The sequence below is a fragment of the Dunckerocampus dactyliophorus genome, chromosome 11 (genome assembly GCF_027744805.1).
Source record: "Dunckerocampus dactyliophorus isolate RoL2022-P2 chromosome 11, RoL_Ddac_1.1, whole genome shotgun sequence".
Taxonomy (NCBI): domain Eukaryota; kingdom Metazoa; phylum Chordata; class Actinopteri; order Syngnathiformes; family Syngnathidae; genus Dunckerocampus; species Dunckerocampus dactyliophorus.
Genome location: NC_072829.1, coordinates 27944118 through 27966817, shown reverse-complemented (window position 1 = coordinate 27966817; position 22700 = coordinate 27944118). Strand labels below are relative to the sequence as shown.

At 41.7% G+C, this 22700-nt stretch overlaps 1 protein-coding gene across 12 annotated transcripts in view; it reads left to right on the top strand.

Moving 5' to 3' along the window:
• Positions 1–21783, top strand: part of jakmip1 (janus kinase and microtubule interacting protein 1) — a 48865-nt gene extending 27082 nt beyond the window's left edge. For 8 of the 12 annotated variants that reach the window (XM_054791097.1, XM_054791099.1, XM_054791101.1 and 5 more), the window contains 11 exons: positions 502–603; positions 673–726; positions 804–869; positions 1006–1074; positions 2498–2575; positions 3264–3473; positions 4293–4358; positions 4461–4537; positions 4640–5083; positions 5351–5523; positions 5684–5803. In XM_054791097.1, the coding sequence (XP_054647072.1) occupies positions 502–603; positions 673–726; positions 804–869; positions 1006–1074; positions 2498–2575; positions 3264–3473; positions 4293–4358; positions 4461–4511 (696 nt within the window). In that variant the 3' untranslated portion in view covers positions 4512–4537; positions 4640–5083; positions 5351–5523; positions 5684–5803. Of the gene's footprint in view, positions 1–501; positions 604–672; positions 727–803; positions 870–1005; positions 1075–2497; positions 2576–3263; positions 3474–4292; positions 4359–4460; positions 4538–4639; positions 5084–5350; positions 5524–5683; positions 5804–5906; positions 6663–7065; positions 7465–8324; positions 9576–9653; positions 9741–10786; positions 10943–11743; positions 11861–12855; positions 12976–13046; positions 13104–13173; positions 13660–14833; positions 15053–15133; positions 15852–16129; positions 16261–18022; positions 18077–18239; positions 18393–19731 lie in introns of those variants that run through there. The other 4 variants (XM_054791092.1, XM_054791093.1, XM_054791094.1 and 1 more) reach the window with 4 other exon arrangements.
• Positions 21784–22700: the final 917 nt, after the last annotated feature.

Below are 22700 nucleotides of genomic sequence, written 5' to 3'. Positions count from 1 at the left end.
ATAATTTTACTTGAATAAAATGTGTTTTCCGTTCACCTGTCAAACCCTCATATTTTCTTTTGTATGCATGAATTTTGTTTGACATTTTCCATAAAGCTGATGGATTATATCAACAATCTCATAGCAGGTTGGTTTGTATTTTACCTTCAGATAATTATATTGCTTGCATCAGCAGTCACCTGCATCTTGTTATGTTCCAGGTCTGGCAGAGAGGCAGATGTCATTCCAATTTCAGTTTTAGCATGTGTTTTTATATATGAACCCTTGTTGGTTTGATTTCTTTATCCCCTTTAAATGTGTCCGTTTCAACCTCCCTCATTGTGGCTGCCCCAGATCATGTTTGAGTATCGTAAGTAAACCCATCATTCAGTCCCTTACAATAAGTCCATGCACATGGTTTTTGATGCTCTGGTTGTCCCACACACAAGGCTGGGATGAAAAATGCATTTTGATAAAGTGATGTAAATGTGTGTGTTTTATTTGAATGTTCGTACTCTGTAGGAGAGAGAGCGCAGGTCTCCAGCCCTCAATCTGCACATGTCTGCATTCCCTGAGAACAGCAGCAGTGCACTACAGGTCTACTGCCACCAGGAGGGAGTCAAGGTGAAACACCCCCACTACTGCGGTCTATCAAAATCCACGCTTGTCGGCAATGTCTTGTTTTGTGCACAGGATGTCATCATTCCAGAACTGATGAAGAAACTGGATATCCTTGGAGATAACGGGGTGCGTGTGAGGACACTCTTCATTCAAATATGCTTCAGGGCTTGCTTCATCCTTATTAGTATGATATGCCCGTGCAGAATCTCCGAAATGAGGAGCAGGTTGCAGTGATCCAGGCAGGCACGGTGATATCTCTGTGTGAAAAGGTGAGCCTGATGATGATGGCTGATTGAAATGTGGTTTACTAGATTGCAAGGACTCTTAATGAAATGTGGTTTACTGGATTGCAGTGACTCTTAACTCTAACATCCAAAATTCATCTTCCACCTAACTTTCTCCCAGTGGTTAAAACAGGTCGACAACACTGAGGCCGCCTTAACACAGAAGATGATTGATTTGGAAAATGACAAGGTGAGTGACAATAAACGGAGTATAATTTATAATTACCCAATTATTACTCCAGAATGATTTGTATATGACACGTTCTCCGGACCAGCAGAGATCTTTACAACCATGTTCTATGTTGCAAGTGAAGTGGTATAGTGATGATCAAATGAATCTTGGATAACGTTTGGTCGTGTCTTGATTGACGATTTATCCATTCTTTTTCTATGCCGCTTATCATTATGGTCGCGGTGTATGCCGGAGCCTATCCCAGCTGACTTTGTGCGAGAGGCGGGGTACACCCTGGACTGGTCGCCAGCCAATCGCAGGGCACATATAGACAATCATTCACGCTCACATTGATACCGATGGACAATTTAGAGTCGCCAGTTAACCTAAAATGCATGTTTTTGGAATGTGGGAGGAAACCGGAGTACCTGGAGAAAACTCCACACAGATGCCGAAGGTCTTCCTGATCTCCCGATGAGTGGCCAACATGCTAACCACTCAGCCACTGTGCGGCTTGATTGACAATTTAATCCTAGATATTAGGGGAAATGAGGACACAAAAAACCTGATTTGTCATTATTGATGTGCTGTTTACAAACTACGCACACGATTTTGGCTGCACAGATAACACAGACCAAGTACAGGAACTTTGGAAATCCATGAATGATGGTTGCCATCCGTGTCCACCATCACACGTGCCTTGAACGGAAACACAGCAGCAAAGCAAAAAGCTTGGCTATAGGTATGGGGTCACATTACTGGATGTGAATAAAACATTAGGTAATTATGTATTTGTAAAAAGCGTGTGGTGTCCAATCATCACAACTGTTACAACGTGTTTGTGATCTGGAGATGCATTAACGGTGTTGGAATTGCACTGCTGTTGGTGTGTCCTGGTCAGAATAAAGTTATAAGAGCATCAAGACTATGTGATACTCTGGTGGGACACTACACTGTACTGCTGTCTGCCGTCATAACGGAGAGGTGTGACTTGCCATGATGGGCATGCGTTTATTACACTAAAAAAAGTAATTGATTAAATAAATTACCACCGATAACGCACAGATTTTGACAGTCCTAGTTTTTCATGATGTGGCGGTGACTGAACACTGAAAAAACTAGTTTTAAACGCACTTCAACTTGAAATTTTGACTACTTTATCAGGTTTTTTTAGTTCACTGGTTTGGTGAATGTGTCATATAATAGTGATTTAGATTTACGTGTTTTGGTACTTGCATGTATGTACAGTATATGTGTTTCTGTGCACAGTATGTATTGGTACATGTTACATTATTGGCAGTAATCAGTGTTTTATGGGGAGGGGACAGGGTTAAAAATGCTTTGCACTTTTTTAAAATACGGTTTCTTTTTCTCAGCGATGCTCGGGTTATTGTACAGTATTGGCGGGTTCCTGTTAATGTACATTCTCAATCAATCGCAGGAGCTGTTCAGCAAGCAGAAAGGTTTTCTTGAGGAGGAGTTGGACTATAGGAAGCAGGCCTTGGACCAGGCTTATATGGTACAGAACCACACCAGCATTTATTTAACCAGGAGCCCATTTGGGTTAAATGATGGCAGATAGTGCTTTCAGTTATGCTTAATACACCATTTTTAACAAAGACAATAACTGCTCATGCCAATCAAGAATGCAGGGGTGTGCCATTTCCATTTCAGCATGAAACATTTGAATGCAACACTTTCCATGAAGGTTAAAAATGTCACATAAATGTGTCGGGATACTGCATCTTTTACCAATAGAATTCAAAATTTTTGCAATATCACAGAATTTGCAGAATGTTCTTATCCTTTCAGGTAGTTTGTTTGCAAATATGAGTGTATTGAAATTGTTTTTGCACATTTCAATCCATGATCAATGCCTTTCCCTAAAGCTGTACCTCACTGATATTAGTTGGAGTCAACCCTTAAATCAGGAACTACAATCTGTAATGTAACCCATTTTATTTTTATATGGCAACTCAGGCAGTAGAAGAAAACCCCACAGGAGGATATAGAAATGTTTTATATACAGTATGAAGTGAAGCATCAAAAGCCTGTAGTGGTATATAGTGTTTCCCATATCTGTCATGATCAGTGATGTGTTTGTGTGATTCATATTGATTTTTGCGCATGCCTTTTTTTCATTTGCATGTGCATGCCTTTGTGTTTGTGTGTGTGCTGTATTTGTATGTATGTGGCTGGCTGTGCAGAGGATCGAGGAGCTGGAGGCCACGCTGTATAGCGCTCTGCAGCAGGAGCAGCCGTCCTGCCAGGCGGTGGCCGAGTCGCTGACAGACAGGCAGAGGGAGGAGCTGCGGCTCGCCGTGGACAAGCTGCGGCGTCAGATTCTCAGGCAGAGCCGGCAGTATGACAGTCAGATCTTACAGGAGCGAATGGAGCTCCTACAGCAGGCCCAGCAGGTAAGGCTGAAAACAAACCCGCCAGTGAGGTTACGGCCCTCCCTCAATCTGACCCTGTCACCTGTCAGACCACCAGAGCTCTGGTGCTATGAAAAAGATGCAGTATCCCTGTCTGTACCCTACCTGTACACAGTGAAACAGTGTTAAAGAATGACTGTGGGTGTGTGAATGCCTCATTGTGATGACCCCGCCCCCCAGTGTCCGCCCCCCCCCACTCCTTCAGTGTCCTCTGCAACTCTCACAATAGTTGTACTGTATGTTACCCATCAAACACAGCACCTTGAATTTCATTTTAATCACTAACAAAGCACCCTCCAATCACAACAACACATCAATAATCAACTCCCCATTAATTGTACTAACTAAAAAGATACATTTGAACTAACTGATTTTAGTAGATGATACCTTTTTAGAATGCACAAAATAGCCACAGGAAGCCCCTGGAAAGATCTTCTTGTGTCTTCTGTTTCATTGGAATCACAACACATAGGGGCGCAGCAAATGTCATGTCACCATGTGGCGTGTCCTCTGTCTCCACATGGCTGCACGGTTTAAGAATATTATGGTTGTCTCTAAGTGTTTTCATCTTAATATTCTGCACGTATAACACGTTGAGGACAAGAGTGGATTTATAATCTGCTCACGTTTAATGACTTTTAATATGGTGTCACGTCCATTGTTCACAGTTGCCATGGTAGCTCATTCTTTTCAGCTGCTATGGCAATAAGAGATGATTATGGGGAAGGAATACTTGCAAATAAAATGGTGGTTGTGGTAACAGTTTGACCGTCTTAACTACATTTACTCCCTCCCCCGCAGAGAATTAGAGAGCTGGAGGACAGGATCGACTTGCAAAAGAGACAAATAAAGGACATAGAGGAAAAGGTACTCGGTTATGTATTATTTGTCTGTTGTTATGGCCATGAGGTGGTTACATCTAGCCAAAAAGTAACAAGTATCCTTTTCTTTTCTCTTTTGTTCCTTCAGTTTTTGTTTCTTTTTTTGTTCTTCTCTTTAGCCTTTATTCTTTGGCCTTAATAAAAATGACTGTGGAACCACATCAGGTAGGCATGGAATACACATCTGAGCTTTATCATTGTAAACTCACTGTCCTCTTCATATAATATAGTCTGTTGTGTGTGTGTGTGTGTGTGTGTGTTTTTCAGGTGTTAAGTTGCTGCTGAGGCAAGGGAGGACAAAACAGAATTTTTATGCATTTGTAGACAGCTCATGAAAACCTAAAGGCCTTTTTGATAAATAGTGCACTTTTCTGCAGATGAATCACCTGCAACCATGTGAAACATAAATATATATGTATACAGTACGTAAATGAGATGCACGAGTTATTTATAAATGACTACTATACTGATCTTTGGACCTGGAACAAAAACATTCATGCCGCAGATGATTTGGATTCATGTGAGGGGAGGGGGAAAGAGCCACAGAGCAGAGCAGAAGAGCAGGAGGGATTCTGGCAAAGTATGACTTCTGTGGTGTTTCTAAGGAAACAAGCAGGGCAACACAAGTTTGCAAAGCCGCTCTGATGAGCTCACTGGCAGCTCGGATCTGCTTGGAGGAGGGGGAACTGCCATCGCAGTGCAACATACGAGGTTATTAACCTTTGCCAAGACACAAGAAGATCATCTTTATTGTTATTTTTTTAGATTAGCTGATAGAATTTGTGCAAAACAGCACAAAACAGGAAAGCTGGGTAACCTGAGATAGAGCCACAACTTGCCTTCAAGCTGTTGACAATATCAATAATAGATGACTGTAATCAATACCCGATGGAACGCAACTGTCTGCATTTTTCTCAGGATGATGTATCTCTTTTTGTGGCGCAAAGCACTTCTAATGATGTAGTTTCTCTCTTACAGTAACTCACCAGTGGATGGGCACATGACCCCGACAGAGATGGGGAGAACTGAAAACAATCCTGTTACCATGGTTACAGTTGGCGGCAACAAGTACCTGCACTTTTAGTTGTGTGCATGGTGAGAGTGAGGGCCTTTCAGGGGGAATCCAAGTTCAACCATACGGTCAGAGACAGGTGAGGGGGGATCTGGTGACACACACACACACACTTGTATTCTCTTTGTATTTGAATGTTGCCTCCCCCAGAATGAATGAGGAATATTTGTTCATTTTTCCCAAATGCTAATGGAAAATGAATGCTATACTTTGACCTTTCCCACATGTTGATATGGTAGGATCAGAGAGTAAAGAGAAGAGCAGGGAGGAGTTTGACGCTCCATCAGCTTGTCTCCTGACTCGCACCCCAGCCGGCTCAGAGACGCTGCACGCTGAGGAGGGATGAGGTTAGGACCATGGTGAGTTAGAGCCCTGCATGTTGGTGTGTAACAAAAACCCACATAATTTTCTGTTCAATGTGTTTTTCGTGGCAGAAAAGTCACAATATTTTGTCCTACACAGACTCGGGATGATGTGGAACGTGTGTGGCAGGAGAGATTGCAGCGCTGTCAGAGGCAGCTGAAGGCCAAAGAGGACGAGATGTGTCGCCAGTCCCGATACTTTGACAGTTTTAAAGCACAACTCCAACACAAGCTCGGCCAGGCGAGGGACAGAGAGGAGAGCCTACAGAAGCGCATCTACGCGTTAGAAAAGCAGCTCCTGGACGTGGCTGTTAGTGTGGCCACTGATGCCGGGACATTGAGTGCGGTGAGAATTACAGCCAAGACTGAAACACGCTGGCAGCAGCATGAGAGGCTTCCTGGCGCTAGAGGAGAGGGTGAAGGAGAGGAGGAGAAAAATGGAGGCAGGAGGCACCCAAACCTAGGAGCCGAGAGAGATGGAACACATGAGGATAAGCCGGAACAAGAAAAAGTGAGGCTGCAAGGTTTCATTGTGAACCTGCAGGAGGATCTCAGGGTGCTGCTGGAGAGACAAGAAAGCGGGGTGACAGAGCGGAGGAGGCTGATGGAGCAGCTGCAGGAAGCACAGGAGAACAGCCAGTTGCTGTGCTGCGAGGTGGAGGAGATGAAGGTGGAGATCCAACAACTGAAGTTGTCTGAAAGCATCCTTATTAAGGAGGTGGAAGACCTCCAACGAGACCTTCAGGGTTCAACTAAACAAACTCCCTGTCACTTAACCACCACCTTTGCTGATGTTTGCTCTGTTCCCTCCAGCGCTCATACCACTGGACATCATTCACAAGGAAGCTCTGAAAAGGTGAGACCTTTTTTTGGGAATTTCCTTTTCATCCAAGAGTGTAAACACGCTTGGTACAGCTTGGATTGAGAGCTGTTATTGATGGCAAATCCCTATTATTGAAAAATCCTTCTTGTAATATGTGTCAACGGACATTTCTATTCTCTGGGTATTTGGTGTTACATAACCACCTCTTCCTTTCTAAATGCTTATTCAAGTCTTGTGTGACAGTCGGTATTTCTTATTTTAGTGTGCTAAGTATTGCCCTTTTACAAGTTATTTTTTTCTCTGCTAAATCTGCTCATAATTTGGACTATTCTGCCAAAATAGAAATCTAATCTAATCTCGAGTTTGTAGCATTGGAAATTGTCTTATTTGCATTTGAAATCACATTTTTCTCCTTGGCTTCTTTTTGCACTCCAAGGTGCTGGATGACCAAGATGCAGTTCCAGTTGTTCAGCACCAGGTGGCAGCAGGGAGCCCAAAAAGTGGAGCATCAGCTCCCATCCTTACTGCCAAATGTGGATCTCAGCATTCATCTAAAATGGACTCTTTTCCTCGCCTCAGTCTACAGTCACTAGATGTGTGGGGCTCTACAAGGTGCTTCAACCTGGAGGAAACCCACAGCGAGGAATCTGATGCCCTGAGGGAGGCGTACAGGAGCTTGGGGTTAGGTGAGGACCTTGAGGGTCTCAGAGAGCAATATGACCATCTGGAGGCCGCCCTGCAGCACTCAAAGGAGCAGCTTCAGGTGATGGCTGAGGAGAATGATCAACTGAAATTTCTACTCAGGAGTCAAGCTGAGGCGAAGCAGATGCCTGAGGTACTGCAGTGCCACATATCTATTGATCACCTGAAAGATGTTACTGTTTTTCACCATTTTTTTAAAGTCTCACAGCTCCCACAATAATGATTTTAAAGTGTATTGCCCCAAAACATGACGTTTTTTTCACCAAGAAGTGCCATTGTACATGCCATTTGTCCACTTTTACATACATAGTCATTTTTTTGTATTACGGTTAATTAGTTGCAGACCCAACTAACATTCGAATTTCTTATTTATACATATTTTTGTAGTTAGAGGATAAAAAACATGTCTACAAACTTCTGAATAAAGTTATTAGTTATTATTAGAGCCCTCTAGACATGAAATAACACCCCTATAGGCACCTTTACACGTGTATTACCAAATATAGTAGACATAATAACAGAAAATAAGACTGTATCAGACATAAGTAAGATACTAGTATTAGTAGTATTGGGAGAGTTCCTTGGTGTTTTTTCTGGACAGCGTACTTCCTGTGCTGGCTATTGTGTCAACACTGTAATGTAATGGCGGCTGAATGACAGCACGTCAGCCTTATTGTTTGAAATAGATTAGCATTATGTCTGACATGCCGATGCTGAAAACACAGCATGAACAGTTCAGAGTTCTTTTCTTCTGCGGGCTTCCTTCCTAAAAGGTAGCTCAATCCCAGCATGCAGAACGTCACTGTCCTCTATACACACTCTACAGCAGCTCAGAACTGCACATTACAGTCGTCCCTCACTATGTCCGTTCGACTGTCCGCGATAAACGTGTGACCACTGTACTACTGTTAAAACATCATTAAAAAGTCCTTGTTGCATTACACGGTACCTGTAAGAAACATGCCTAACTCCATTCTATCTGTTTCTATTAAGATGAGCACTACATCATCTCCTGTCCAAAATGACATCACCCACAGTGATCTTCTCCAGGCTCTAAATCGGGAGAACCGAGCCTTAGCTGTCCGGATCCAGGAGCTACTGGATCACATTGAGCTGAACGATGAAGAAATTAAGAGCGAGCGGTCTCAGCTGAGGAAGCATATTTTGTGTCTGGAAGAAGACAGAGCCAAGCTAGAGCAGGAGAAGGAAGAGCACGGCTGCCTGATCACTGAACTCACCCGAAAGACCGAAGATGATCTCAATACTATCATGGAGCTGCAGCAAAAACTAGAAGATGAGAGGTTGGAGTGGAGTGAACAAAAGAACGTACAGTGTGGATCTACATGCACAGTATTGGGGAGGTGTCAAGAGAAGAAACCCACAGAATGCTCAGTGCAGAGTGTGGCAACAGAGGAACTACCACAGCTGGTATCAAGTCAACAAGTAGATATCACCGCATGTTTAAAGCCTGCTTGCCAACACAACAACCTGAGCAGCCTGAAAGTGGAGCAAGAGGAGCTAACTTCCTCTGTCCTTTCCCTCAAAAAAGAACAAGAAGAAGTCTCTCTGTCGGTCCAGGCACAAACTGAAGAGAAACAACATTTAACTCGGGCGGTCTGGGCACTCAAAGAGGAGAAAGACAAGCTCTCTCGATCTCTGCACGGTCTTAAGCAGGAGAGGGAGCATCTAATCAGGGCGGTCAGTGGCGTGAAGGACGAGAAAGCTCGCCTCTTCCAGTCCGTGAGTGAGCTAAAAGAAGCAAAAGACAAGCTCACTGAGTGTTTCCCGGCCCTTGAAAGAGAAAAGGAGAAACTGCTAGAATCGCTCTCGAGTGGAAAAGAGGAGGCCAATCACATTGCTCAGTCAGTAGAACATTTGCAGAGAGAGAAGGAGCAGTTAAGTCAAAGCGTTTTGACATTGACAGTGGAGACATGCAAACTGTCTGACTCCCTCAAGCGTCTGAAAGAGCAGACTGATCAGGCTCACCCGTCACGTCATTTACAACAGGACGGTGACGGGCTGCTCAAGTCAATTAGCAGGTTGAAAGAGGAAAAAGACAGAAGTGAACATTCAGTCAGATGTTTAAAACTGGAGGAAGCACAGATAATGCAATCACTTCAAGCTTTACGAGAAGAAAGGAACAGTCAACGCAGTCAGATGCGAGAGAAGCAATCTAATCATGCCGTGACTGGAGAGGAAAAAGGACAAAATGCGACTGGAAGCTTCAATGGAAAGAATATGCAGGTATCAAGACACATTTAATTGAAACTTTCAATATGATGAGGCACCACTTCTCACACTAAATGTTGTAATGGAGAACAGGAGCAGAGGGAGCTACTGAGGGAGATTGAAGACTTGACAGCAGAACTGAAGAAGTCTCAAGAGGAATTGCAGAAAAGACGCGTAGAGGTCAGTTGATACAACTGCTTTTCTCATTATCATGCACTATTTAGATGAAATTGTACAGTCAAATTGCAAACCTTGTTATGCAGCAGTTTTGCAAATTACTGACTCAGAACTTTTTCCAACGAAGGCCACATAGAGAAAAATGAAAGGATGCAGCAGCCAGTTTGAAAGTTTGTAAAGATGCTAAGAAGTTAAATATATTTCAAGAAAAAAAACTGTATCTCAGCTTTGTTATATAGGTGAGAAAAAAATATTTTTAAAAGTGAAAATGTATTCCCCATTTTTGCTGATTTTTTTTAATGTATTTTCCAAATATTTCAACTTTCTTCTTCAATTTTGTAATAGGTTTCAATATTATAACTTCATATTCTAACTTTTTCCCCAACCTAATTTTCCAAAAATTCCAATTTTATCTAGTTTTGTTTGGGTCTCATAATACACAACTTAAAAAAATAATAATTCTTTAATATTTCCAATCTGTGCTACTAAAATGGCATTATTTTTCCTCATAATATTAACGTGTTTATTCTCTTAAAAGTGAACATTTTTGGTGAAAACTTTTTTCTGTTAATGTTTTCACTTTATTCTCGGAAAAATTACAGCTGTTTTATTTAATTTCCGCTGTGTTTTTTCCCAAGAATTTAAATTTGCTTCTTGTAAATGTTTATATATGACTTTATTCTGTTCCCATAATATTACAACTTTTGCCCAACCTAATTATCCAAAAATTTCAACTTCAGTCATTATTTGTCATATTTCAACTTTAGGAAAATAATGTCATTTTTCTTTAATATTTCAACTTCATGCTACTTCAATGACATTTTTCCTCATATTACGACTTTATTCTCATAAAATGATGACTTTGTCTCGTTAGGTTACAACTTTTTTCTCTTAATATTTTGACTTTATGCGTGTTAAATTTATGTTGATTTTTCCATTTTTGCTGGGGTTTTTTTGGTTGGTTTTCTTGTTAAATTCTATTTTTAGAATGTGCGCTGGGCCAATAAAAAAACAGCTGCAAATGAAGTAACACGTGTTTGTGTGTGCAGACCGCAGATCTACACAGGCAGCTGAGTCAGTCAGAAGCCTGGAGGCAGGATGCAGAGAGGAAAGCTGCTCAAGCAGTTGACGAGGTGAAGAGAATGACGGACTTAATCACGCAAACAGAAGAACTCAGCATGGCGAATGGCCACCTCACCACACAGGTAACTGTACTGTTCTACCATACCAGGGGTGTCCACGGCCCACAGGCGATCCATTTTTAGCAGACTGACTGTGACCGGCATATACCATGTACTTATTAATGTTTTGTACTTATTAATGCAAACACCAGGTGGAGCTACTGTCTTGAACAGGCAGTGTGTCTACAAAGAAAGCATCACAGAGTAAAAATTGCAGAGGATAACCAGACACGGCTGTACCAAAGCGATGCTGTGCGTGAGGGCCTATGATTGTGAGAATCTATTGTTCAATGCAGAAACTCGCGTCAATTGCCATAATATGAGTTAAATGCAGTCATCGTGAGGAGAAAGAACATTTGTGAGAGGAAATATTTCCCCAGTGGACTCAGTTTTTCGTAGAACACTTTTCTTGATTTTTCATGTAGTCCAGGGGTGTCCAACATGTGGTCTGGGGGCTGCTGGTGTTTCTTGTTTTATTGGGCCACGGCACATGGTAGAAATACAATTAAACAAACAAAAAAAAAAACTCAGCAAAAAAACACAAAACTTTGTCTTTAATTATACTGTACGTTTTGTACTTTGAACCTTTTTGCAAAATATTTAAAAAAACACATACAAATATCAAAGTGGGCCGCATCCTTTGACATTACAGTGTGCAGCCCTCAGTGGAAGAAGTTGGGACACCCCTGTACTGTACTACTAAAATGCATTGCTACTTCAAATACTCATGAACCTGGTGCCTGTGGAGGCATTTTTGGTGTATTTTTTGTTGATTACAAGCTCGTAAAATTCTGCTGAGTGCAAAACATTGCTTTTTTGTTGTAGGTGACAGCGCTGCAGAGCAAAGTGGACCTCCTTGCCAGGGAGAAGGCCGCCACTCTGTCACTGAAGGCAGACATTGAGGACCAATACAGCATCCTCACAGCTCAGCTCAAAGCCAAGGTAATGATGTAGGAAGTACATGCAATGTATTCACTTTATGATCATCTAATGAAATGCAGTATGTGAGATTTTGCCTGGACACAGTTAATGATAACTTTTGTTATAATGTTTATTGTTGTGGGTGTAGCTTGTATTGCATCCAATATTACTATTAACTCATTCAACCCCAGCCATTTTTCAAAAGACCCCTTCAAAAAAAAAACCTTCAGTAGTGGCCATTGTAGACGATTTTGATTGATCTTTCATGGCACACAGAATATTGTGGTCTATGCCGATCTAAACATGGACCCTACCAAAAGATTACACTCTCGTCTTTCATCAGGAAAAAAAAAAATTGGTTCTATCTTTTTCCGTTCTTTAGTAATCAGCAGTGGAACATAGGTAGGGTTCAGGAAAATAACAGTTCCCAACTAGAAAAGGGAGAGAACCAGCTTGTTGTGAAAAGATGCATTTCAAGCATACCTTTCACTTTGACGCAAATGTGGTTTGCTTTTGTGACAGCTCAAATATGTAAACAACTACACCAACATAAACAACACAGAAAAGGGGTTGTTTTACATCAAAATAACAATTTATTTGCAAATACTGTATAACACTATGAACTATTTACAGTTTTCACATTTGGAACTGAACTATGTGTGTGCTTGTGTGCGCTTGTAAAAATTTCCCTACAATACGTACGTAACCTTCTGTACGCTACACTCCACCCTCTCTCACTTGGTCCTTCCTGTCGTGTGATTTGGTAACATGATCCCTGCACTTCTGCCACATTGTGGCTGTTTTTATGGCTTAAAAGTGCCCTGAAGTGTTATGCATGAGTGGAGAGTTGCACCATCACCTTTTTGCCTCGCGCGCAAAAAAAACGTAAATGACGTACAAATCCGTTGTTGGTATCGTGGGGGTATGGTATTGGGGTTGGTATTTGGGGTTTCTAAAAACGGGGTTTCTAAAAACGTATAAATACGTCTTCTTGTGATGCATATATGACCCCAAAGACGGTGGCTCTGGAGGAGCTGAACGCTGAGTATATCACTCTGAAAAACGGGCGTGGCAACAAAGACGACCTGAGCGCTCTCATGTCCCTCCGAACACGTTACAACGACATCCAAGCCAAGGTGGGTCAACTGTGAGTGGTTTTAGACGCCTATCTTTTGCCCCAAATATGTCATTTGTTGTTGTTTTTCAGTATGATGCGCTCCTGAAAACGAGGATCCCGACAGATGTGGATGTAGTTCCTTTAAAGGTGAGCAAACGCTAACATAGCTTTCATTGAATAACTTGATTTGACTGACAGGTGTGTCATCCAATAACAGGCCAAGCTCTCATCCCTGGTGCTGAAGTGTCAAGAGAGAAACAATTTATTGGCACAGATGATGAGAGCCTTGCGTGGGCACGGCCCCGTGGACCCCACGCTGACACAGCAAGTTGATCAACTGCTCAACGACGCAGCGCTGCTTCAATACACCACTGCATTCACACAAACGAGTTTTACAAAGGGCCTGGACCGTGGACTCACAGCAGGATTTATTTCCAATTTTCAAAAGTACACTTGGTCTGCAGAAGCTGGAGGCCAACAAAATCAAAATGAGTTCCACACAGAGCAGAAAACAAGACACCATTCTTCTTCAGAAGCGTGGACAACAACTCTGCCCGACTGCAGTGGTGATGCCATGCCTGCACCAGCTGTTATAAGAAAGAAAAATGACATTTCACCTGTGCCAACCCTGCAAGAGGACAACACGGTGCCATCATCACCTGAACCAAAACTGAAAGAAGTTTTCAGTCTTGACACACCACAGGTGAGTCAGAAATCAACCCTGTAAGTGGTTTTGTCCATTCCTTGCTTCTCCAGGATTTTACTAATTAAGAAGTACACATTTATTAATAACAAAATAAAAAAGTTCTTCAACCACAGCTGGTTTGCAATGATCCTGCACCAAAACACACTCTCATCATTTAGCATTAGCATAAGATTGAACCTCTACAAAGCCAGGGGCATTTATTTACTTTATTTACATTTATTATTTACTAGGTGCCGTCAAATCACGCATTTTTAAACCCCAAATATATAAGCACGCCACCACCGCCTTGCATACGTTACCAAAGAGTGATTCCAGAGAACAGACTCTACAAAAAACTGTCTATATTCTTTAGAGTTGCGTTCAACAGAATGGGATTTGTCATTCGGCCCAAAAATCGACAATTGTGGCTGTAAGCAGTTAGGGCTAAGAGGGCTGCATATACTGTAGTACATTTGAACACTAGCGCCCCCATTGGGGTACCTAACCAGCACCTTTAAAGCGCAAAGAAGAAAGTCAAGTTTTTTAAAAACGTGTTAATAAATCATGTCTGTTTTGTGGTTGAGTGCAGCCTATTAGTAGTCCAAAAATTTTGTAAAAAAAGTTTAAAAAGTACAAAATACGAATGTAAAGGTGACTATAGGGGTGTTACTTCATGTCAAGAGGGCTCCAATAATGTAAAAAGCTGTTTTTAGAAGATTGCAAGATGGGTTTTGTATGCCGTAACTCTGAAAATGTTCCAAGAAGGAATTGCTACGGAGCAAACTGCTCAGCCTGCATTAATACCGCTGATGGGTTTATTGTAAACTACAGCACGAGTTTCACAAACAAGGCTGCTGCCATATTGTGGAGTTCATAATATCCTACATTACAAGGTTGCCTACAGCCACAGCTGTTAGTACCAATGTTTTTTAACCTAATTAGAGACCCCGGCAACTATTTGCGCTTGTTGACTGCATACCCGGTAACTACATGAGACTGTGGCTAACTGAATGGAAGCGTTAATTGGAGCATTTAAGTTAGTTCTTATGTTTTTACTCTCTGCAGCCCGTTTAGGCAGCTTTGCATTACTTGCTCCCTCTGCTGTTTCTTCCCAAGTAGTGAAATCAGTTATGTTTAACATTTTTTGTAGAAATAGGAAAAAAAAGTGTTTTCTTTGACTTTTACTACACAGCTGCTCCCCTCTGACGAGGAACCAGAAAAAATGTCTCCTCTGGATAAAAGGCCAGAGTCATCATCCCCTTGTTCATTCAACATGCCCGACCCAAGCGGGTCTCGCCGAAGTCCTGCACCTCCCCTCTCAGTCAGCTGTGTGAGGAGGAGGCTGAGCAGTCCGGAGAAAATCCTCAACCTCCAAGAGCAATTGCAGCAGGCGTTGTTGAGTTTCTCTCAGGTAAGATCAACACCATCAGGTTCTCCACATTGTCATGTCAGTGTGTGTCGAATTTGATGTTTTGTGTGTCTGCTTTCCAAGGCTTCTGTAAGCAGAGGAAGAGGTGAACAGTCCAGAAGAAGTTTTTCATTCTCAGCTCCCGCATCCCCAAGTCCATCTGCTCAGACAAAGCTACAAGCCGTCAGAACCACTGCTCCACCTAGTGGCCCTCTCCCGTTCAGCACGGCTTCAAGCCTGGCCAAGCCCCCTCCTGCACTCTCAACCACACCTGTTGCTAGAAATCAGCCAACAACGCTTTTTAACGCAGTCACCGCCAGATCCGCCAACAGGACCTTCACACCTCATTCGCTGTCGAACCATCGCTTTAAAGCAGCCGTCCTCTCCACGACCTCTACTCCTTCGCTCTCTGCTCACTCGTTCATTAGCAACGCTACATCAAGCAAAGCCAAATCCACCACAAGCAGTGACACTAATGTACCAGCACCCCTAAACCTGAACAGTGCTGCTGATGTGGCCAATGCTGACCATACATCTTCGTTAACTACAGCAATCTTTAAAGCTACTAACGCTAATGACTTCACTGCCTCGGACACAACTGCCATAACAAACGAGACTGCCCACAAGGCTGATGATGTCAGCGCGGCATCAAAGCCTGACGGTGCTGCTTCTGCACGTGACCGCCTCGAAATGACTACATTCCACACCCAACTTTTGCAACACTCCCCTGAGAGACGAACAAAGTCTGCAGCAAGGTCCCATAGCGCTCCGGAGAAGATGAGACCTTCAAGACCCAAAGCAGGTAATACGGCCGCTCCCCCATTGGAGTTATTTGCAGAAAGCCAAGTAAAGTAACAGTGCGCAAACGCCTAGCAAGAGTGAAAAAAAATCAAGAAAAAGCCACTATTCCTTGATTGTCCATCTCTTTGTGACAGTAAAAAGTGGAGATCGAAACAAAAATCTGCAGGAATAGATTCTGCATTGTTTTATACCAGCCGTGCTTGATTTATTACAATAGAGGAGATTGCTGGTCATTAATTGTTATTAAAGTAAGGATTTGTGTGGTGTGATCTTCTGCAGAAGCTCCAGCGGAGGTGCGCTCTGTGGAGGTCATCAAACAAGTGGGTCAGAGCAGCCTCCTGATTGGCTGGGAGAGGCCCCCTCTGGACGAGCTGGGGTGCAGTCACGGCACGTTTGTGTATGGCTACAGGGTACGTATGCCAACTGTGATATACAGAAGTCCCGTCCCTCGAACGTCGTTCTCTCACTCTACCGTGGTTTTTCAAAAATTAATAAATGACTGCTGTTTCCTGGTTGACTACACTTGACCAAATTAAGCACTTTCAAGCATAACTAGAAAAGCACTTGGAGAGCGCAGACCTCCGCCAAGCGCCATAGTTCCCCCCATATTGTGATTCACACCAAACCATAATGATGATCCTACATTTTTTGGATCGGTCTTTGATATTTTGTAAAGCCTGTTGTAAACTTGTAGTGAATTTTTTTTCAAGTGCTCTGACCTATTTTTGAGGAGTTAAATGCACAAATGCCGAAAATGGTCCTGTCTTGCAATGTTAAAGAATCCTTTAAAAAAATTCCTGAATCCAGACGGTGATCCGGAGCACCCCCAAAATTTTATCCGTTCTTCCATATCCCATTTCCAACAATTCCTGAAAATTCCTGAAAATTTTGAACACAAATCAATAAACGCCAGCAAAAACATAACCTTTGCGCTGTGTTTGGTGGAGGTAAAAATTGTTAAATGAACTACAGTACAAATATAAGCCCTAAGACCGCCATTCAACATTATGTATATATGTGTAGTAGTCTACATTGGTCAGTAGGTGTCAGTAATTGGTGAGATGAGCTGGCAGGCTTTAATTGCCGATTTAAATGATCACACAACAGGCACTATAATAATAGCATCATAATAATGATCACAATAATAACATGGGTTACTGTTGCAGCCGTAGCCCACAACAAGCTAAAACTCAACTCTGAAACCCAGACGTTGCTTCCTGTCGGCCACTAATTCTGCTCCCCTACAAGGTAAACTTGTCTTAAACTTCGTATTTTCTCTGATTATATTTACTCCATTGGGTAATAGAAATGTAAAGGTGACTATATGGGTGCTTCATATCTACAGGGCTATAAAAATGTAAAAAAAACATAACTATGCAGCTATGCTAGGAAGTTTTATATATATCAAGAAAACTGGCATCTTAGCTTTGTGACTTAGGTGACAAAGCCTGTTATTACTATGACCATCAGTTGTTGCTCTCTTTTTTCAATTTTTGCTGTGTTTTTTTTTTTTATTGTCAAATATTTCAACTTTATTCTTACATTTTCTTTTGATGATAATATGACTTTATTCCCATAATGTAACTTTTACACCAGTCCAATTTTCTAAAAACGGCAACTTTGTTTTGTTTCTCACATTGGGACTTTTAAAAATAACATAATTTTTTTTTAATGTTTCAACTCATAGTGACATTATTTTTCCTCATGAATGACGAGTTTATTCTCGTAAAATTGTTGACTTTTACTCATGGTACTCTTAATGTTTTGCCTGTTATTACTATGACAATCAGTTGCTGCTCTTTTTTTTTCAATTTTTGCTGGGGTTTTTTTTTCATTTTTTCTCATAATTATGACTTTATTCCCAAAATTTATTTTAGTAACATTATAACTTTCTCTGCAACCAAATTTTCCAAAAATTACAAATGTATTGTTTTGTTTGTTTCTCAGTACATTTCTTAAAGAATGTTTTTCGTAAATGTTTCCAATTTATGACACTGAAGTGACATTATTTTTTCTCATATTACATTATTCTCGTAAAAATACGACTTCTTTGTTATTTTCTCTTAATTTTGTGACTATTCTTGTAAAAGAATAGTCACAATAGTCCCCCCCACTTTGAGCACCCCTGGCTTAACATGTGGGAGTGTATGTCTCATTGCCATTGAATTGTAGGTGTTTGTGGATGGGGAGTTCTACAAGTCTGTCATGAGCTCTGCGTGCACCAAGGTAGGAATCATTGTGTTTTTAATCATGATATTCTTAGGCTGATATGAGGACAGACTGACTGACTGTTTTCCTTTCATAAGAGCATTTTTTCTTGCCTGGTGATTATGCAGAATCTTTCGTCCTTGACGCCAACTGTAGCACTTGTTCTGTACTTGTTTTACAGTGTGTCCTGGAAAATGTGGATTTGACTGAACCAGTAGAGATTGGTGTTCAAACACTGGGCTCTAATGGGCTGATTTCAACGAGTGTCCACGCCATGTATGTGTCTCCAGGTGGGGCAGGTCACCTTTGAATCACACCGTCCTACCTATGCCATGTAAGATGGCACACGAGGAGAACCTGAATCATGCATGTATTTTATAAATGGGCTCATGATCTTGTAATTTGGTTTTACATGTCTGTAGAGATACAGAATAAAAAAAACGGCCTCTAATTTAGCAATATTTTTACCTCCTCCAAGCACAGTTTATGTTCAAAATAACTTGAAAAGTTCTGAATGGATGAAATTTTCAGGAATTGTTGGAAATGAGTTGTGGAAGAACTGATTACATTTCCGGCGTCATCCGGAACGCCGTCTGGATCCAGGAATTTTTTAAAAGGAGTCTTTAACATTGCGAGATAGGACCATTTTTGCATATGACGTCACAAAAAATGGCACAAGCACTTGGAAAAAAAATACAGGACAAGCTTCCAACAGGTTCTACAAAATATCAAGACTGATCTAAAAAAATGTAGGAGTGTGAATCACAGTATGGGGGGGAAACTATGGCGCTTGGCGGAGGTCTACGCCCTCAGAGTGCTTTTGTAGTTATTAATGTGGATGTAGTTTGGAGCCATGTATAATAATATAATAATCATAATAATAATTAGGGGTGCATGAGGGAATAATGAAGTCATACCGATAAATCAGATAACATTAAAAATACCTCAGATAACCAATAATGGAAAAAAAAAAAAAATCGAGCAGTCCTTTTTTTCCTGCCTGTGACGTTCACAGCCTGTTGTAACTTCTTCCTGAGCTCACATGTAAACAAACATCAACTGTTTGAGAGTAAGACCATAAAAAAAAAGTAGGGCACGCAAAAAAACCTTATCAGCAACCTGAAACGGCAGCATTGCTACAACGCCTGGGACTTCTTGCACTGCTTCATTTGAAAAGTGCAAAAGGTTTGCCAGACACCTCTGTGGCATCACACCAGCTGCTCGGAGCATGTGCGTGAATACAGTGCACCTTGCTGGGCCACGCCAGGTGGCTCCTCACACTCTATACTCTGGTTCTCCTGACCTCCGTAGCTCCACACTGGCTTCTTGGCGCATGTGTCCGAATATAGTGCATCTTGCTGGGCCACAGCAGATGGCTCCCTCCGCTCTATACTCTGACTCTCCTGATCGTAGAGATGTGGCGGTAGTAATGTTATGATATTTGATTAGGATAAACCAACAGGTAGTTTTACAAATCCAACTTTGAGTTCTTCTTACCTCCAGGTGTGCACAAACTACAGTTAAATCAAAATTTTTAAAGTAGATATTACAAAGTTGTTGGGTATCGGTCTGGAGAAGCAGAACGTTATCTGTATAGGCTTAAAAAAATGTATTGTGCATCTCTAATAATAATAACAAAAAAGTGATACAATAATATTTATCGCCCCCTGCAGGACCCTGAGGGACTGTCCTTACTTCACACTGGGCCAGCTCAACAGTGACCTTGTCACATGGTCGTGGTGGTCCAATGAGCATATGTTGTACTGTGCCGGCTCACCTGACCTCAAAAGGAGCAAACTGAAGATGGACTAAAAAAGGGGGGGTTGTAAAAGCAGGTGAAAACGAGTCTTTTTATGTGAAGATATTTTTCTTGAATTTCACATCTTTGCATCCAATCAGTCCCAAGAAGGTGTTCCTCCCTTGCAAAGAAGCCATTAACAAGACCAACTAGACTTGTGGATGATGTTTACACTGGTCTACACGGTCACAGGCCTTGTGTCTTACTAATTCACTGAAGAGCTCTGCTGCTTCCTCCGGATGCTCATGATGTTTTGTTTTTTTAAAGCGATTCAACCTGCATCATGTTGGGACACAACATTATTTTTTACTCAGCGAGCCAAATGCGAGAGACGATTATGAACTCCAAAGACTATTTCCTGGAAGACATGCAGCACAGAATCTATTTCAGTTTATTTGCACACAATCCTGTATAAAAGTAGACTTAGATGTCATGTTTGCACACTACCTTTTTGATCTCATTCAAATTCACATCAGATGTTTTTGCCACTTTTACAGTATACGGGTGTAAAGTGAACACGGTGCGGCAAATGTATTTTTCTAACAGCAGTTGGTATTATTGTTTAGCCAACGACTCCTCGCAGCTGTACAGAGAATAAATGCTTATATATCATTGCCGTGTCTGGAGCTTGATGCAAAGGGTTGACAATATAAGTGCAATTTTCCACTTGGAACACTTATATGGCAGCTCTTCTCGGACTGTCGGTCGCGTTCTTGCTCTGATGGCTTTTTGGCATCACAGATGTAGTGTAGTGGTACATAAAATATTTCTCTCCACATTCAGCGCTGAAGTTGATCGAACACCCCAAAAACAAAAAAAAAAAAACAGGAACAAAAACCTGCTTATGAATCACCTGCTGTGCTGGACACTTTTGGTTTGCTGTTTGCTGACGCTCAGCAGAAAGTGCTGTTAGGCCAAGTTGAGCAGGAAAGGTGCTTAGCTCACCTAAACTTGTACAAACGTCTTCTACCTCTATGACCTTTTTCTCCGTTTGATGCTTGTCTTCTTTACTCTGACATCAAACGGTAAGTGTGGATGAAGGTGCAAGCTCGCGCCATCAATTAAATGACGGAAGGATGGCAGAGTTTGTTTTTTTTAACCTATGTATTCAAAGCAAAGTAACAAATGTATGTGCAGCTCAACGTGTCTTAGGTACAAAGGTTTGTGTGAAAATTATGCCTGTCCTTTGCGGGTCACGGGCTCTTTCTTCTTTGCAGTCATGGCAAACTCAGTGGAGCTGCCGGCAGCCCCAATGTGGATCACAACCACAGTGTAGACCTTAGATTTCCACTTGGGCCTCAATATTGTCATTGCATGGGTCACTGAGAAATTAAGGAGCATGTCTAAAAAATGTCTCAAATTTGACCAAAATGGAGTTATAACATCCAAATATGCAGATTCACACTAAAACGTAATGGGTGTCGTGCAGTGGTGTGCAGTCAGCGCCAGCAAGACCTTCTCTGCTGGCCTAACCACTACCACCTGACCTGCATTTACAGCATAAATTATAGTTGTAATATTTGTTCCATGAAATTGTATTAATTTATTCCAACATTTAATTCTTTTAATTTCGTAGCATGTAGTGTTAAGATTTTTTTTGTCCAATCAGATGTCAGCCTCATTGTGTTGCCATATTAATAATCTGCCCCGCGCCTCCAGAATCAGGAGTGCTGTCCCATGTCACATACACACTATTAGCAATTGGGCTGGGGGGTTTTCTAGCCAATCAGACTTCATATTTGCCCCTCAGGGCCAGCAAGCCGTGACACTTTTCCGTGTCAGAGCAACAGTTTTCTACAAGCCAAGTTCTGCCCACAATGGCTGATTTAGGAGGAGAAGTTGACATCTCTGGTGAGTAGATGTATGATATTGGCCTGTAAGTAGGGATGTATGATATTGGCTTTTTTGACGATAACTTGTATACCGATATCTTCCAACTCTCAATTTCAGATTCCGATATCAACCGATACCGATATGTGTCACATCACATATCATGTAATGGAATTAACACATTTTGGTGACCAACAATATTGTTTTAGACGCAATATTGTTTTAGACATTTTAGACATTTCTCTTGGAGATTAAGTATGTTCGTGTATTTGTCATGTTGTTACACTTCAAAGCCCATAGATGGCACTGAAGTGTTGGGCATCTAGCTAGCGTCGGTGCTATCTACGGCACACCCACACCCGTGGTTCCAACGTATCAAGCCCAGTTCCGTCTGCGAATAACCAACAGGAATAACACAGGACGTAAGCCGCCGCAGGATACCTCGATGTCTTTATCGGTTTTAATTATAGGTAAAACCCGATACTGATATCAACCGATATTACATTTTTATGGCAATATCGGGCCGATAATATCGGACATCCCTACTTATAAGGTTTCATGTTTGTGTCATGTTATGAGATAAATGATTGTGAATGGCTTCAGATGTTGTAGGGTAGATGTTTGCAGTTGGCTGAACATTTACTCACTGAGACCTTCCATTTACGCTCACTGAGTGCCAACCAGCACTGGTGTATCGCAGATCAACGGTAGAAATTAGTCACTGATTCAAAGTTGCAAGCAGCAATGTAGGTCGGGCGTATCGGTGTCGATGTATTTGAAGATAAGGGGACTTACATCGGTATCTATCGCGGCGATCACTTCTTGTGTTCCCCTTGCATTGTACAGTCATGGCCAAAAGTTTTGAGAATGCCACAAATATTCATTTTCACAGTTTTTATTAATGGCAATTTGCATAGACTCCAGAATGTTATGAAGAATGATAAGATGAATGGCAAAGTCATGGAAATGAACTTAATAAAAATAAAAGAAATTCCACTGCATTACAGCCCTGCC